Consider the following 19,407-nt stretch of genomic DNA (forward strand, 5'->3'; position numbering starts at 1 on the left):
AGGAACTAGCAGCTAATGGTTCGAGAAACAGGCCTCGAGATTTTTAGGGTGTCAGCTTCCAGGTACAGTCATATCTAATGTATCTGCATCTTATTATGCAACTTATATATTGTCATCCAAAAATGAATACACCCTTTAGGGGGTAGACTGATGTATTATATCTTCAGACCTCTAATATTTATGGTCTGGTAATTGTCAATACTCGACTGATGTGTGAGGTGTCATCATTTCAAAACTAACATAGCGCTCTAAAGGCTCCTTTATGTCTGGTGTGAAATTCAAAAAGATTGGCACATTCATTCTTCTGTAATGAAAAATGATGCAAACAGCTTGGACTGAATAAGGAGCCTACGCTGACCTTTGATACTAAAAGGACTATCCATGAACTCCAACATTTATTTTTGGGATTTGTAGGTAATTTTTGCAACCTTTGATGTCAAAGTGCATGCATTAACAATAAAAAGACATTGCACCACTTTAATCTTCATCAGAGGTTAGCCTGGAAAACAACATTTGACCAAAACTACCATTTTCCAAAAACATAAAGGCAAAGATCAGGTTTTTTGGGTGTTTGGCCTCATTACCAGTAGTCATTGCTAAAAAGGGCATTTTAGAAAAAGAAACCTCATACCAAATGTGAGAAAATGGAGTAGAAACGTTATGGTTTCGGGCTATTTTGCTGCTTTATGGCATGAATAGCTTGCACTGATTGAGTAAACTATAATTTCTGCATTATATAAATGTATGTTTGATGAGAATGTGATCCCATTTGTTTGAAAGTTGATGTTCAACTGGAAGCTGGTCTTGCAAGATGATCTGTGGCACACTGTCAAATTCAAGAAATGAAGGGTTTTCTAACAGTCTAGGCATAGTGCTGATTTGGATCCTGTTGAAATGATGTGGGGCATTTAAGAAGGGTAGTTCTTGTTGGGAAAACCAACATTTTGCCACTAAAGAGAATTTGTATGGAAACCTGTAAAAAATCTCACTGAGTTGATGTCAGATAGTGGTGAGGCAATCATTCAAAATATCTACAAGTAATTTCTGCTAAAGGGAGCAATACCAGTTTTAAGTTCAAGGGTGCACTTTGTTTTTTCACACCAACATTCTTTAAGATTTGCATTGAATACATGATTTAACAGGCAAAATCTCATTTTGTTTTTAATCAAGTATATCACCTTTATATGCAGGTACTTTTTAATGAAAATCTTAAGTTTTCCTGTTCAACTAGTTTTAAAAAGTCCAAAATTTACATGGGTTGTGCTTATATTTTTGTATGACTCGAAATGCATTTTAATGTTAAAATATGTCATTGGTATCAGTTAAACTGGGTTGTGTACGTTCAGCAAATACCATTTGAGTTCCAGTTTAGCAAGGGAAGCTTAAAATTCTAGTGAATAGGTCACATGACTCATCAATGACCTCCTTGTGCTTGATAGATTGTTCATTTAAATGACCTTCCCAAGGAGTTCCAGACAGCCTCTCCCTTTTGGCAGTAAATTCGAAATTCTTCACTTAACCTGATTTATTGTCATCTACGGCCAAATGTTGTATTACTGTATTTGCAGTTGTTTGGTAACAATAAAATGTATGACGATGTTCTAATTGACTGTTTAAGGGGACCTCCAGTTAGAATAAACTCTGCAGGCAAATAAAGCTCTACGCTGTTGAAGTACCTGCAATTGGGTTTACAAGACTTTCTTGATTGTTTAGTGTAACAGCATAATGAACGAGTGCAGTTTAGGGCTATGGAGGGAGGAGAATGAGCAGGAGGTACCCACTGCAACTTTTCTCAGTAGGATGACAATGGCTGTCCCTGCTTAGTAATTTAGTAATCCACCATGGTGGATCACTAAACAATTTTGTGAGACCACTGTACATACACCATTTTCATCTCAGATGATGACAAGTGTTTAATTATTCATGATGTGTACATAGTTTAAAAGAAAAAATGTATCTAAATCCAAAGCTATGGTTGGTCTGAATAGAGTGGTTAAGGGTTATAAGCCTTTTTATTGATGTCTCTGTTCCAAATGTGGAGATTCACTCTATTTGCCCAAACACCAAAAGTTAGAAAAAATTCAAAATTTTGAGTTTTCACTAAAACAACAATAGGGCTTTTAACTTTATTGATACAGCAGAGCAAAACCACGCATTTACAAAACTCTAATTTATTGTGTTTCTTTTACAGATCGATCTACCAAAGTGATTCACTGGAAAGAATTCACAATTATGCCTTTGCCAGACTTCCTAACCTGACAGAACTGTAAGTAATTGGTTTTTGTTATGGACAGTTCACATTATTTTTGAATCTCAGTTCAAAGAATAGGCATAGTAGCAAATAAATTAATAATGTTTTGTGCTGTTTTCTCTTATCAGCTCTGGATGGTTTTCTGCATATCCATATGCAGGCCAACATTGCAAATAATATACTGTTCTATTAAAAATTCTTCTTTTTATTTATGGAAATGAGTTATCTGCTTTGTATACATATTTATCTCATCCTTTCTAGATCTCTTTTAATTAGATGTAAACCCTAATTGAATGACTGTGTATAATTTGCAAATGCCTTGTTTAAAACGCAAATACTTTGAGTAAAACTTATAGCACTCTTCAATATATATTAGAGTTACAGGCCCAAATGAAGCAATGTTCCCTGTAGGGCTGTGCACTTTGTTTTCCAAAATGCCCATGCGATGCCATGTTCTTTGCCATTTGGCAACACATTATTCTGAATTGCACAGCTCAGTGTACATTCAGAAGAAGCATTGAAGCTGTGTGCAGCTTTAACTGCAGGAGAGTCTCTTAAAAGTCTAGACATTTCATTTCCAGACTTTTTTTTTATAAAAAATGAATAACTGTTTCCTTACCTTTGCCAGTGAAATACATTCAACATAGGGGCCCTTTCATACCTGCGCTGTGAGAATGTGCAATTGCCCACTTTCAAGTGGCAAACCTCACCATAGGTAAATACATTAGTGCATAGTTGAACCTGTAATGAGGTTCTTCCTCCAGTGGAGGAAAAAAAATAAAGCAGCCAAAAAACCTTTGTTACTTTCTGTCCAATCCACCTCAGCTGCGTGCACAAAATGGGCCCAACCACTTCAATTTACTTGAGTAAAGATGAAGCCCTATATGCTATTACAATCAAAACTTATTCAACAAATTGTACAATTGTAAATATCATTGAAGAACCCACAATAAAATCGTAGGTATAATGCTCATTGAAAAGCAATGCAGCCAGTTGTGATAAGTTGGGATTAATTTGTAAAGTATGGAAGACCGCACTTAATCAGCATTTTCTCTTTTGCAGAGTTATCCGTAACACAAAAAATCTGGTATATATTGGACATGGAGCTTTTTCCAACCTACCAAACCTAAAATACTTGTAAGTTTATTTTTCTTATTACAATATGTTGGATCACCAGTGAAGAAATAACCACCATTGCTGTTATAGATGACATTTTCCTTTGAATTTTTCAACTTCCTGGTTTTGCCAGGTTGGTTTTCTGGCTCCCATACAATAACATACTTGCAGATAAGAAGATTTCTCTTTCCTGTGACCTTATTCAACTGCATATTCATTCCGGATCAGTGACCCAAAATATTACCGTTCTGTACTCAGTTTTGCAGAATGCTTGCACCAACACCTACATAAAGATAACCATATTGATATCTATAACATCCTGCTAGTTCCCCTGAGGTCTTATCTATGCTGGCATGCAAAACAAATGCCACATCAGTTTTATCAGAGAGCCAACACCGTTATCTCTTAATGGATCTATAAAGCCTGTAAACAGGCACTTGTGGATCACTTTTTAAAGCACTGTTTTTCCACCTCTTTACCATGGGGGAACCATTAAAATAGCATTCAGGTCTTCAGGGAACCCCTTCTACAATTACTATTCTCACTATATTCAGTACATTAGTGTGGTGATCAGTGGGAAGAATGCCTCTTACATTGCTGGTCGGTGTAAAGGTTGCCATCCTTACAGATAGCCAAAAGATCATTGCTACCTGTACCTGTTAAAAATGCTTCTGATAGGTTAAATTGCAGTTACCTAGACAAACATCTACATACCTGCAGAAGCTTTCTGTTACCTAAATCAAAGTCAGGTTATTGGGCGGCATTCCAATTTTTCCCCACGTTGGTAAAGTTTTCAAATTTTTTCAGCACCCCATAAATTCTTTTGACCCATTGCTATGATGAGCTGCCTCCCTGACAAATAGAAATGTCTGGTGGTAAACAGTCTGGCGTTAATGTGGTGCAGGTGGGGCTAGGAGGTCAGCTTGTTATACCTGTCAGCAAAGTTTTTAAAAGTTGAAGGTTTTGATGGGTTTTGGAATTGGGTAGATGGATTATTTCAGCTGAATATGGCTTTCACCAGGTATCCGTTTGATCAACCTGTGCAGTTTTTTGACAGGTGCATTTTTCCAGCAGTCAACCTCCTTTTTGCCTGTATGTGAACTTCTAAGCTGCACCAACCTGCTTTATACTGTTTTTGTATTTAGTGGAACCCCTATTCAGAGCATAATGACTTTCAGGCAAAACCATGAGCTAAAAAGGATATGATCTGTTCTGATCTCTGCTGGTGCTGCTTTTATTACCTAAAGCAATAAGGTAGAAGTAGTGTGAATGTGTACTTCCAGTGCCCCATAGTTGGTTAAACTTTATTGTGTAACTTGAACAGAGTAGACAATGTTTCACAACCTAAAAACAATATTGTATTGAGGTTCCCACTGCCGCATAGGAAGAGATGTTGGAGTAAGAGGTCTGACAAAAGTGTTATTGGTTGTGTGAGTGGACAAATTTACACAGGTTAGTATGTTGTCTCTTAACCTTTCTAGTGATAATGGATCCCCTTTACTCTGTCATTTACAGGTTCTAAAATACTCACAAACTATATTTATTTTACTGGATTGCCAATGTGTTTTTTTGTTTTTCAACGATTTTCCATTGATGGATTAATGGCTTCTACATAAAACACAAACATATTCTTTTTGGCTGTAATCTTTAATGTGGATACCTTATTGTAGGTTAATCATAATGTCTGCTGTCATTGTTTGTTGCTCTTTCCTGCTGCTCCAGCTTTAGGATTGCCCGGATAAAATAGGTTGCTGTAAAGTAAAATAATCTTTAGATGAATACATGCATTAGCTGTTTAATAAACACATTATTAACACAACAAATCTTTTTGTGTAATGTCAAACTTGGAGGTGCAATGAAGGAGTCTCATCTCCATGTCTGTTGGATAGCAAAAGCATGTCTTAAACACAGTATGGTACATACATTGCCTACCTAAAAGATCATAAAAAAGACATTAGTGTTTTATTTACTAGAAATTGAATGCCAGAGCTCTATTGAATTATACAAAAAATGTAATCTAGCAATAGTATCCAGGAGCTTGCTTTTGACAACCCAAACTAGTATAGCCATAAGCCAAAGTTCACTATAAGACCAGGATAGAAATCCTAATTAATTGAGACAGTTTCCATTTTTTCTGGCAAGATAAAATCATGGCAAAAACAACATGACTATGTTCACCTATGCGGTAGGCTGTAGCATGTCTGTCGGCAGCTGTAGTAAGGTTAGTATGATTCCATGCACTAATACAGGTTCAAGTGGAACTAACCCTGCGTTACTCTTCTTCCTTTCCTCTTTGTAATCTTTGATCATTATTATTAATAATATTATTATTATTAACTAGTATTTATATAGCGTCAACATATTACACAGTGTTGTACAACGTCTATTGTAAAGTAAAGTCACCAACTGTCCCTCACAGGGGCTCACGAGCAATGAGGCAGGTAGGACAAAATATTGCAGAAGGGTCATAGCCTGAAAAAATGATCTGCCTGATTATGTGATCTTAAAAGTGGAACTTTATTTCTGCTTTAACCTCCCTAGCGGTAACCCTGAGTGTGATTCAGGGTAGAAAAAAGTTGTTGAAAGCGGTATCCCCGAGTCACACTCGGGGTAGGTAAACCTATGAGAAGGTTATTGAATACAGCCTTCCTCTTCCTCCGGCGTCTTCTGCACTCGATGAGTCACCGGGGGAGTGCCCGGTGATGCCGGTGCGTGTGTACATTGCCGGCGGGGTGGGAAATTCAAAATCCACTTGTATTGCATTCAATACAAAATAACTGTGTTGAATGCAATACATTGGATTTTTATGTGTAGAAGCAGTAAATTGTTTTCAAGAACAATTATTTTATAGTATATATAATAGTATGATTTACTTTTTAATTTAATTAATTTATTATTTTTACATGATTTTGTGTTTCAAACTTTATTTTACTCATACCATTATATTATACTGTAAAATAAATGTTTGTACCGCTTTTAGACATACAAAGCCGGAAAGAAATGTATCGCTAGGGAGGTTAAACCCCCCTCTACAGATGCACCCCTTTTGTCAGGGCCAGTCACATTTAATACTTCCTTTTAATGACATCTAATATTGCTTCCTATGCAAGCCACAGCTTATAAAGAAAACAAACTGTAAGACTTTGTTCACCTTTTATTTTGATGCACCTGGAATGTATTTAGTTGACTGAAGTCAACATTCAATTGGGCTTTTAACAATTTAGAGCTGGTGAAGAGATCAGAAATGAAATTTAATGTGTATGGTTGAAATGCTTTTCTTTGTTTAGAAATATAACCAAAGAACAAAATGGGAATAAAACAACCACCTTCTTTCATTTCTTGTTTTCTCAAGCTTGCATGTCTGTCTTGCATTAGACATTACAACATAATTAATTTGTTCTGTAAATCACACTGAGCTCTGCTTGTCTCTTCTGCAGTGTGTCGCTTTTTTGATTTTCAATGAGATTACCTTTGCCCAGTCACTAATGATCTCCTGTTGCTGTAAATTGTCATTAAGTCATAGAAATACACAGATGCTAAAATAGGAAGCTTTCTGCCTACTGCAAACACCTTCAAAAGGCTGTCAGTGACAGAAGACTCTAATGGAGAAAAAAAGACACCTGCCTCTCTTTTTGCAGGAGAGGCTTTTAGCAGTTTTTTGAGAAAAATATATTTTGGATTATTTATCATAATTTTCTTTACTCAAAATACTTTTCAAAATGTTTTTTAGAATTGTACATTGTTAAATTGTCAAGGCTCAAAGTGTAAATCTACTTTCAAACATCCCTTCTAGCTCCTAGGCCTTCTCCCCTAAAGATACTCTTTCAATAACTTGAAGGTAAAAGCAGTTTTACATAAAAGTACAGTTAAAACTGATTGCAGTATTTTTACTTTCCCCACAAAAAATATTTTGCTTGAAATGTTCCTTTGATTCTCTAGCACAGCCATAGTTTGCACCTCATTATAGCCCTCCATTGCTGGCAGTGTTTAATTCCTGTTTGTGTTGACCCAATTGTGAATAGAAACACTATAGAGCAGTATTACTCAACCATGGTTAAAAGGAGCCCTGAGATTCCTTCAGAGGCTGCTAGCGGTTCCTTGAGCAATGAGCAATTTGTAACACCATTTAGCAACCCGCCATGGTGGATCACTAAACATCCAACTGGGAATGACTAGTGGCCATTTTTAGGCTAGGATGCCTACTCCTTGCCCCCTTCCCCCTACAAAGAACTGACCAGCACTGTGTGTACTGAACCTATTCTAGTGGCGCTGAAAACTTTCACATTAGATGGGTTCCAGTTCCATAATTCTAGCATGTGTACTTAGCTTTAGTCTGCTAGGGTCTGCTGACAATACATCCAAAATGGTGGTACTTAACACACAGGTCTTTCATATATTTACATGACAAACATAAAATACAATAATTGCATGTATAATATTATGGTGGAGTTTGCTATTTAAATGAAAGGTCTAGCAACAGGCCAGACTGATTTCAAAGTTTGTAATAGAAATATACACAATTATTCTTCTACTGCTTGGACCCTGCAGGTGTATGCAAAAGTGTGGAAACACTGCCCAGCCATAGACAGGCCAGGCAGAGAAACCAAATAATGTATGTGGAATGGGAAAGTCAGTTGATGACCCCATGTGTGTGTAGGCTGTCATCATGTAAGTATTCTTTCTAATCTATAGGTTTAACATTGGGACAAAATCTAAAATGATTGTATTTCAGCCTACTTGAAATTTATCAGACCACAGCAAGAAAACATGGGGTAGTCATGCCTTCAAAGACTTTGAACTACTCGAGAGTTGAACATATTTTGAGAGAGAGAGAGAAACTACAACCAATATTTCTCATTGCTCACCATTGTGGTCCCATTGACAAGATATGCTATGGTGGTATTCCCACATAATTATAAGTTCTACAACAAAAATCTAGATTTAATTCATACCATTTATTGCAGAACAACTCAAAACATCTCAAATCCCTTTCTTGAAGCATTATCCTAGCGATAAAAAAACTCAATATCTTGGCAAAAAGGTACATTTTAAGCTACTCCAAAAAAAAAACCCCAAGTGAGAAAGTGTAATAAGCTACAAACTTTCTTTGAGAACTTACAGCTCATGGTTCAGATAAATATCTAATTATTCTAAACATTAACAAGACATTCCTGACTCAGTACAGTACTATACAGATATAAAAAGGAGGGTTCCTTCCGGTCTCTATGGATCTATTTTATCCCAGGACTCGTTTTCTGATTCATCTCCTATATCGCCCCTTACAGAAGATCTATGGTGTTCTGATCCTCAGCCTTTAATACCTTCTGAATCACTGCAGGCTATTTGTGGCACATTTTGATACAGTTATCTGCATGCTTGTTTCAGGTCAGACTGAAATTACTGTAACCAAAACATAATTTTTAAATCCAGGCAATGAGTATTCTTTACAATCAGTTAAGAAAAGGAATGTTATTCAATTTCGCAATATATATTTATTTTTATTTATTTTGAGATTTGAATACACTGTACGACAATTTCAAATAATTGATAAGACCTTTTTATTATAATATTGATATTAAATCTAAGAAAAATCTATTGAAACTAGTCTACAGTATACCAAATCAATATTTGATCTCTTTGCCCAATAGGAAACCCCTCAGCTCTGTCCCCAGTGCTAATGTAAATCAGTAGGAGGTGCTTCCTATCAACAGGCAGCCAATGGGAATAATTCAAACTTTTTAGATTACCAACACAGCCTTGCCAGTAAACTAGGTTCGGCGCTCCTATTGACACTGGTTTTTAGGAAACACTTCTGCAGATATATATTGGTTTCCTGGAGTAGAGTGGAATGGCTGTCATTGGATGCATCGACCAGTGTATGACCAGCATTATTTCATCATGTTCTCAAACCACCCTATCACTCAAAAGGCAATTACAAAATCTAATTAATGAAACCTATTACCAGCTACTATCTCTATGACCTGTTCTCAGCTTCAACATCATTAGTTGTACAAATGTGTTGATAATTTACCAATGTACTTAAAGCTTAACTAAACTCAACATTTTTACTTTACATAGAAATCTAGACATTTCTATTATTCTATTATTATTATTTCTATTTCTTTAAAGTAAAAATGCGCAGTGAGATCGGCTATCTTTTTTTCCCCTTCACAGCGGCTATGTCACCCGATCTCGCACCTGTGTAGTGTGAGATTGGGTGACAGAGACAGAAGAATGAAGAAGAAAAAGGAAGAGAAGACTGAAAATGGCGTTGTCCAGTGCCCGATGCTTCCTCTGCTTCCTCTGGGAGGAATTCCAGTGCGACACGGGACCGGATCGAAGGACCAACGCCAACGAGGGATCTGTGGGATTGAAGGTAAGTTTAATTTTTTATTTTTAGTTTAGTTCTGCTTTAACAAAGCTACAGAGGTATTTCAATTTTAAACTCTTTATTCTAACAGGGCAATATGTATTATATTGAATTCAATTTAATTTACAAATAATATAAAAGCTGCTATTTAACAATAATCTCCTAAATATAATGGAAATGAAAAAAAGTCTAATTACTAAAACTTCTTGCTGGCAGACAAGAAGTGATAAAATCTATAGTAGATATAAGTAATAACAAAAACCAAACATCATCTTCCCTTTAAATAAAATCACAGTAGGAACATAAAAACATTATTTTTTTCTGTGGCAGTAGCAACTAAATACATGTACATACTACAGCCAATGTTAAACTATTAATCCATCAAAAGATATCAAGCTTGAGTGGCTTGAAATGTAATTAGCAGGACCCTGAAATTGATTTATATTACCTGTACTGCCTATGTATTGCTTTGTTTGATAAATGGTGTGATGCTTCAGCGAATTCATGAAAGTGTAGAAAACACCATTTAAAAATATTATTATATCCTGATAATAAAATGGAGATGACCTCATACTAAGACAACTGCAGACAATAATTTACAGAACACGCTGAGAAAATAATATTATATTAGGTAATATTGTGTACTGAAGTAGTATTTCTCTGTTCTCAACTGACAAATGTGATTACAACCACATTGAAAACACAAATGGTATAATTTACAGATAAAATCAAAGTAATAAGGCATCAAAGGTGTGCGGTACTAATTTGTCAGTGCCCTCTTTTGTGGATATCTGTATGTCAATCTAAGCAGTCACCATCCTTGATGAAGGACACTGGGTGACATGTTATACCTTTAAACCTAAATACTATAGGAGAATCTATTTTCTGACATGTTACTTAAAGACTTCACTGTTTTTAGTGAAATATACAATGTAAGAGAAAAAAAGAGAAATGGAATTTTCAATAGTCTGATGCGGTACTTTAAAGCATTACAGTTTTTTCTATTGATATTACAAGTATACACCAATATAAATAATTCTCCTAAAAGGGATAGCCATCCAATGCTAAAGGTTGTAGTGCTCCAAAAATAAATTGCAATTACCTTGAGGGTCTTTCAAAAAGTCTTCTTCAGGACGTGTGCATATAGTAAGTGTACGGTGGCCAATAATTCTGCCCCCAATGTTGGTTACCCGAGCACATGGAATCAAGTGGAACTAAAAATGTTTTAATCCATAGTCATCCCCATAAGGGTTCAAATTTCAGCCCGTTTATTCAGTTCAGTTTATTTATTGGTTCAAAACACAGGTGCTAGAAATTTCATATGCAATGGGGGCCTAAGGAGGATTGCCAAGAGTCAAAGAAGAATGATAATGACTACTTGTTCTTATTAAACGTTTAGTGATTATTAAAAAAAAAAAAACACATGTGGGAGGCACAACAATCTGGAAAAGTTGTATTGTCAAAGAAAACCAAATTTGAACCTGTCCTTAGCACAAAAGGCAGAATGCAATAATGGCTTGCCATAATGGGAAAACAAGTCAAGACTGAGGGCAAAATGGATGGAGCCAAATGGAAAGTCTTACATTGGACCAAAGATTAACCTTGCAGCAGGACAACAACCTTAAACACATAGCTACACTGCACACTAAATGGGGTAAATAAAACCTAAATATCTTGAAATAATCCAGTTATTGACATAACTCAGTCTGAGTTATTGAAACAGGGCCTGCTGATGTGCAATTGCAACTTCAAACCTAACAGCGCATACGTAAGGCAGCCAAAAACCTGCAGGTATAATGCCTGTCCTGATTCGAGCACAGTAAAGGAAGAAGTGCAAATACTCTAGGAAAAGGGACAGGTTTGCATGATGTGGGGTTTGCAGAGTTGGGTGGTTGACATTGCATGTGGTCAAAGGAGCATAAATGTTCTTGGAATAAGGTTAAAGGCACCATTTTAAGTGACGCTATTGAAACAGAAAGTTGCACCCACCCAAAAAATAAAAAAGATATTTCCCTAGTAGGACATAGACAACAAAATTAAACAGATAAGAAACTTTAACCTTTCAATACACAAACCAAAAAAAATACAAATAAAAGTTTTACATATACAATGGGTTATTTAAAAGTTTCTGCACTTCTAAGTTTTCATTACAAATGGTGAACGTGGAGGAGCAGTAATTGGTCTTGTTTGAGATTGTCATGTAATTGTCTGTCTGTAAATGGGGCTGATTTTTCAATTTAGTATGAGTTGTCACGCTGGGGTGAAGATGGAAGAGGAACAGCAGTGCTTGGGTGGGCAGAAGGTGTGCCGGGGGCACAAATTCATCTCCCCATGTATGCTCAGTATGGGGATAAAGTTCTCTCTCTTTGAATGGATTGAAATATTTGAGAATGGCCGTACTATTGCAGATACACTCCAGACATCCAGCTACAGCCACCTTTTTGGACCCCTAAAGTGAAAAGAAGATTTTAATGTGGTGATGATGATGACAAAAGCAGTGGTACATCAGTGGCTACACTCTCCAAAAATAATTTTTGCTGATGGCATGAAAAAGTTGGTTTGACGACAGGAAAAATGTATTGCAAAGGAAGGTGAAAAGTGATGTAGTATGTTTTTTAGATTCCTAATAAATAAAGTTAAAAAAAAGTTTGGAAACTTTTTGAAGACTCCTTGTACATGCACTTTAAAACTATCAGTTTTTATAAATGTCTAATGGTAAGGATTGTGTTCTAGGAAACTAAGCGGTATTATTTAGGTCTATATAATAAGTATGCCAGTAAGCTCAGATTTTTATAAAACAGACAAGCAGATATGATAAATGATTTCCTCCCTTTTTCTTCCTAATAGTGTTTAATAACGTTCCTTAAAGACTGATATTATGAGAAATGCTTGACACATTAGTGGTGGCAGTATGAAATTAGCAATCAATTTGCTGACAGTTGTATTGGTTATGAATACAGTAATATCATGAAAGCACAAGAAGTCTGGAATGACCTCTGCTGTTTGATTAACAGCATGCACACCCCCAATCCACATCCAGGAACTGCCTTGCAACTCAACCCAGAGACCTTATCTTATTTAATTAGGATACTGGCTTTAACATTTGCTTCTCCTGCTCTGGTTTGCTAGATGACCTGTTGGGGCTGTTGGTTCATTTAATCACGTAGCGTGTTCTTTAGCTGACATCTTCAGGCTAGAATTATAGAACTGTATCTCAGCCTGTAAATTAATCACCTAAATTGCAAGTCGTTTATTCATAAGAAATGTCCCAAAAGATTTAAGGCCCTCACGTTGTTTTGCACGTTCATGTTATTCTGCGTTAATAGCCAATTATTTTTTAAATCTATTGAACATGCTTAATAAAAAAAACTACTATAAAAGTCATGCAAACACGCTTTACATATTTATTGGACTCATTTCTATGGTAAACAGGTACTTGAATAAATAAGACTCTTGGAGAATTTGTTACTGTTACATATCCCAAGAAAATGTGTAATGGGATTGCTAAAAGCATAAAGCAAATGTTGTGTACATATTGTTTTGTGTGTTTCTGTCTAGTTTGATGATAGATAAGTAAAGTTAAGACCACCCAAATGTAAAATATAGGTTCTAGATGGTTTCTGGTGTGTTAAGTCCCCCCCCCCCCATCTTTTAGGAACCTTATGGCACGCACAATTTATGATCACCTTGTAGCCTTGGGTGTTCCCAGACCTGAAAAATATTTCAAAGGGTTCCCCCATGTTAAAGAGATTAAGAAACACATCTAACCCTTTAAACTTAAATAACTATTTTAAAGCATTTCAAAAGCAATTAACATGGTATATAATATTAATTCTTTATATATCTATTGAAATCTAGGAGCATTTGCAACACAGGGATCCGTAAATTTCCAGATGTTACAAAAATCTTTTCAACGCAGTTGCATTTTAATCTGTAAGTATACTTTTGTTTCTTTGTGAAATTATTAATTTGTTGAGCAAATGTGGATCTATTTAAAATGTGGTGTAAGACAAACGGAGAAACAACACTGGTGGTATAGAGGCAATAAATACAAAAGTGGAAGATGTTGCTGCAGAGAGTCTGCTCTGCACAAATATTGCAAAAAAACTGTCCTGAAATACTAGAGAATAGTGTCATTGTAGAAATATTTAGCTGGTATTTGTTAGGCTGTTTTCCACAATTAGTATGCCTTGCCCAAACTACAAGAACATGGCGGTTTATAAAATAGGGGTCACAATCATGATATTTGAGGGATGATTCTAAAGACCACAAAAATTGGCCATATTATACACTAAGGGGTTTTATATATGTAAACTATTAAATACTGCAAATGGACCTCCTCTACCATCATATTCACAAAAGTGACCGCTTACTCTGTTTGCTATTGCACACAACTAAAGTCACTTTTATGGGTCTTCACAATCCACCTCTTAAACATGTGGAATTCAAATGTTTTTTTACATGATATATAGAAAAAAAATCATCTCAAAAGACTTAAGTTATGTAAATGGGGTGTTGTAGATTGTTTGGTATTTACAAGATCTGAATTTAGAAGCTCTGATGACAAATAGGAGAATCATGCATTAAATTGGTCGCATTTGTTACAATCTGTACCATCTAATGAATTTTAAAATGTACATAAAACTAAAATTGCGCTAAAAAAAGAACATGCTGTAATTGTCTAGAAATGTTGTTGTTTTATATATTGGTAGTCTCAGTGGGGATTGACTTAAGTTTAACAAATATTCATAATAGGGGTGACAGTAAGTCAGTAAGATGAACAGGACCAAACCACATAGCTCAAAGCAGCAAACATAAGAGATTTTCCTAAGATTACCCCACTTCATTATCATATTTTTCTTCTTTTTTAATTCTGCAAGTATAAAACAATAAGAAATAACAATGCAGTACTTTTAAAAGAGTTTTCAAAAATTTTTAACATAAGGTATAGTTTGATTTTTTGATGGTGACCCTGTCAATGAAATCTCAACATGTCCACAGTTCCATGGCTGCCCTCAATATAGAGAACTCAGGAAGGGACTGGTGTCCCCACTATTTAGGTGTTATTCAGGTAGTTTGCATTGTCTAGAAAGCTGCAATTTCAGCTTTCAGCAAAACCTTGACAGTAGGATTGAGGATAAAGGATAAAGTGATAATTACAAGCATTAGGACCCAGCAGGTGATCCAAGTTTGCTATGGTTTACCTAAAACTAAAAGTATGAAAGATGTGTAATTTGAACAGGCTGTTTAAATGAATTTGTAGGCACCTGATTTATTAAAATTTTCCATGGCTTTAGAGGATACATTTTCTATAGTAAACTGGGGTGATCCAGCAAACCTGGAATGGATTTCTTAAAAGTAATTTGCTATTTGTTAGCAAATGTCTCCAATCATGTACAAGATCATTTCCAGGTTTGTTAAATCACTTAGCTTCACAGAAGAAAATTTATCTTGGAAAGCTTTATTAAATCAGGCCCAAAGTGTGCCATCAGTCCAGCAAGGGCTTCATATCATAAAAGACCAAAAGCCTAAAAAGTATTACACATTGAAAAGTATCTTTATTTTTGAACTTGTGATGTGACTACTTTTCAAACCTTTCTAAATTTAGACAAAAAAATGTGTCCCTGTTATCAATAAGAATCTTTATCCTGGTGTGTTAGCTTTGTGAACTGAGCCAAATATACATTTTTGTGAGGGAGAAATTTGGTCCAAAGCAACCAATCCAATTTTAGCTGAAAAAAAAAATAAACTGTTATAACAGTGGTCTTTGTACTTTAATACATTATTGGGTAATCTAGCATTATCAAAATCTACAGTTACATTTCATATATTTTGTTTTCCAGGGAGATTTATGAGAATATGCATATAACAGTTATACCAGCCAATGCATTTCAGGAAATGAACAATGAATCTTTGATACTGTAAGTACAGAAAAAGCAATAAGCATGCTATACATTAATTACAGAACTGTTATTTGTCCATGTTAGCATTGTGTTGGTACAGTAAACTCCTCATTACCCAGAACTCAATTATCCAGATCTCTCAAGCAACTAGCAGACGACCAGGCCAAAGAAAAAAAAAATTGGCAGGCCGCGTTGCCAGTATGCTGATGCTTTCATACATTACTGTCAGGGCTCACGTGTTCTCAGTGCCCTGAAACATTCATATTTAGGCCTTCTTCTTTCCTGGGTAGTCACAATTGGGTATAAACTTTCTAGAGCTGCTGCATTACACTGCCTTGTGCCAAATGTTTTACATTATCTGTTATATCATTATATATGTGGAACATGGCAGTGTATATTTTACAATACTGTATATTGCAGAAGATTTTTAAAAACACAAATAAAATGTAACATTAATAAAACCTACCAATGATATGTTTGGCAGATTATGTCTCCTATGTTGCCTAAACTTTAAAATTACGAAAAGTAAAAATGAATACATGTCATCCTCCATTGTCACATTTTGCACTTAAGTACAGCAATAATATTTCCATATATCCTAATGGACTTTAAATGCATCTTTCTATCAAATCATATTTTAAATAAAATGTTTTATTTAAACATTAATTATTAGCTATTATCTTGTACAGATATACATACAAAATGTATCCAGTCTCAATTTTGGGAGACTCTGCTTCTTTGGAAATTTTGAGACTGGCAACAGTGTTTCACTATAACAACGACAAATGCATGTTCAAATATATCACAATGCCCCCAAAGTCAATCATCTACATCAAATACTGTAATGAACATCCACACTTACTTGATGCATCTCATCTATTAAAAATGATTGAAAACATCAACTGCCATAAATTCTGGTACTGTTTGATATCCTAGTTTTTGTTGGTGGTATAGTGGAACAACAATGGAGACTGGATATATTTTGTCTTTATATTTGTACAAAATTATAGATATGTATTTTTTAATGATTAAATACAAATGCAAATATTAAACTAGGAAATTGGATGCGGCACCAATTTTCCCTATTAGATAAATAAAGGTAACTAATGTACTGCTAAGCCATTAGGATGAAATGTATCAGGGAAAAACCTGTGTCTGGCAGGATTTCATTGGATTAATTTGTAAGAATTATGCTTGTTAAGAACCGATAACCCAAAGATAAAAAGATCTAGTGATACTCTCAATATTCACTGGCCACAAACCAGCCCAGTCAACCCCAAACTCAAATTGATGGGTTCATCCAAGTTTAATGCTTAATAAAGTAGTGGAGATGGCACTGGTGGTAATCAAAGTAGAGTAGCACAAACTACTAATATTTTTGCATTATTTTTGTGTACAACAGAAATCAACCTTTTATTGGAGCATTATTTGGAAATAGAAATAGAATACACTGTTACACTGTTCTCCGCAGCAAATTTGGTCGTGCTTTTATTGTAATAAAGCAGATGTTCCATGCAAATGCCAGGTCTGCTTTCCTGCCAAACCCCTGCTGCCTTTAAAAAAATAATGTAGCATATGTAACATAAGTGGCACAACATGAGAGTGTTAAAACAACAAGATAAATTAAAATTAAATAACCAAATAGCTACAACCAATTTAAAGGACATTGATACTGATATAAAATTGTACAAAGTGTATTATTTTTTTAAACAATTAAAACAACATTTTACCTTATAGCAACTTGGTAAGAGAAACAAAAGTAAAATCCTAAAATGCCCTCTTTATTCCCCTAAAGCAATGACCTCATAACATTACCACACCAGGACTTCAGTATTATCAAATTTACACCTAGTGGGGACCTTCTTTGGGATTTCTGCAGAGATTCTTAATCAGAGTAAAGAAATCCCTTACCAGTCCACTTTTTTTTTTTTTACAGTCAACCCATCTTTGTGCCTTATTAATGTTTTTGTGCATACAGTGATCCCTCGGCTAACAAAGATAATTTGTTCCGGAATCACATTTGTTAGCCAAAATCACGTTGATTTCCCATATATTTTTACAGAAACTCATTTCATTTGTTCTGGATGCTGCCCACAATTTAAACAAAAGTTTTATAAAAATAGTAAAAAGCGTAAAATAAAAGGTTATGTACTGTGTAAATTAATCACAAACAAAGCAAAAAAAAAAACTTTATGGAGCCTAGACATTCTCTAACTTCTGGAGCAAGCTGTGCTTTGGTATGCTAAAAGAAACAACTGCAGAGTTTGTCTTGGTCAATAAACAGTTATGAGATGTTGCAAAAGAACTCAGACCTTAAAATCACCCACAAACTCATCTGTGTTTAGCAAAAGATTTCTTCTGCAAGTCATGCAAACCATCCTACTCCTCCCGTCAAGCCTCTGTCCTGCACACAAGCAGCAGGGAAGCCCCGTTCGTATGTAAAGAATAAATGCTAAAAATCACACCTACCTCTCATATTTACAGCCAAACAAAGTGTGCACCGTACTGACACTGATATGAGAAGAGTTTCTCTCTGTGGCACTTTGGAAGCCCCTCTCTATATAAGTCAAAGCAATGTTTCTCTCTCACTTTCTGATACAGTATACAGAAAGTACAGTACATTTGTTATGCAATATGCTATCCGGTGGCTTTTTTCTTTTTGCATTAGTTAGCTCCCATAAACAGTGGAACAGAGTCCCATAAACAGTGGGAAAAATGTGTTAGCCGAAACATTCATTAGCAGGGCCATTCGTTAGCCGAGGTACCTCTGTAATTCTATTTGTGTACAAGTATACAACAGTACTTTGTCAAAAGTTATGAAAACTTTTGTGTTGTCCTTTCTGTGTTAGTGACCTTTTTTAAACAATATCCTCACACAGGAACCTTTTTAGGAATGGATTTGAAGACATACAAAACTATGCATTCAATGGCACAAAGCTGGATCAACTGTAGGTATAACTGTTTATTAATTCCATCTTTTCAGCAGAAAGTTGTTAGTGGTTTCTGAAATTTGTACCTTCTGGGCTGATTTATTCTCTCCCAGAGCATGTATGCGAAGAACTGAAAATGTTTATTCCTGTGGAGTAAATTGTAGTTTGAATCACTGGGAAGGATAACCTCTGACACTCCAGCTGTACAGGAATTGCATCATTGAGCTAAATTCTCAAGGGTGAACATTACTTAACAGGAAAGATACAGGTTGTCCAGTCCTAATAGAGACAAAAACTATCTTACATAATATGTAAATTAGAAGATAAAGGCAAAAAAAGAACATGTGCCGTGAAGTTAGGATTCACAGTAAAACCTTGGTATAAATAGGAGGGGGGACTAGGCTGAGTGCAATGTCTTCACTTTCTTAACATGGGTCAAGAGTTGCTGTCATTGGTGCCATATTTTATGACATTAGCGCTGTCCTGCCCAATGCATAATCTCATTTTCCCACAAGCTGTATAGACAGAAAAGTTTGTGCCCTGGCTGATGGCTCAGCAGTACGTTGGCAAATATCCAATTAACTTAACCCCAACCCAATAAGAGAGCTGTAGGGGACACATCACAGTTACAGGCAGCCAGAGAAGTAGCTTCTCAGCATGCTGTGCATATTAGAAGATGGCATTATGCCACCAGCATAAGCAGTCATTTATTTCACATGCTGTCAGACCTGTTTTCCTAATACTGTAGTTTTTAGTCAGCACAGCAGTTGTAACATGAAAGTCCTATTTGTATGTGACAGACTTTTGTAATCACTAGGTAACACTATATGTAATAAA

The 19,407-nt window shown here is 35.5% G+C and overlaps 1 protein-coding gene across 1 annotated transcript in view; it reads left to right on the forward strand.

The window, feature by feature from the left end:
• Positions 1–19,407, forward strand: part of LOC140329891 (lutropin-choriogonadotropic hormone receptor-like) — a 44,763-nt gene that overhangs the window by 9,509 nt on the left and 15,847 nt on the right. The window contains exons 2-6 of the mRNA XM_072410283.1: positions 2,192–2,266; positions 3,314–3,388; positions 13,596–13,670; positions 15,581–15,658; positions 18,520–18,588. Of these exons, the coding sequence (XP_072266384.1) occupies positions 2,192–2,266; positions 3,314–3,388; positions 13,596–13,670; positions 15,581–15,658; positions 18,520–18,588 (372 nt within the window). The remainder of the gene's footprint in view (positions 1–2,191; positions 2,267–3,313; positions 3,389–13,595; positions 13,671–15,580; positions 15,659–18,519; positions 18,589–19,407) is intronic.

Source organism: Pyxicephalus adspersus, chromosome 4 (assembly GCF_032062135.1).
Source record: "Pyxicephalus adspersus chromosome 4, UCB_Pads_2.0, whole genome shotgun sequence".
Lineage (NCBI taxonomy): Eukaryota > Metazoa > Chordata > Amphibia > Anura > Pyxicephalidae > Pyxicephalus > Pyxicephalus adspersus.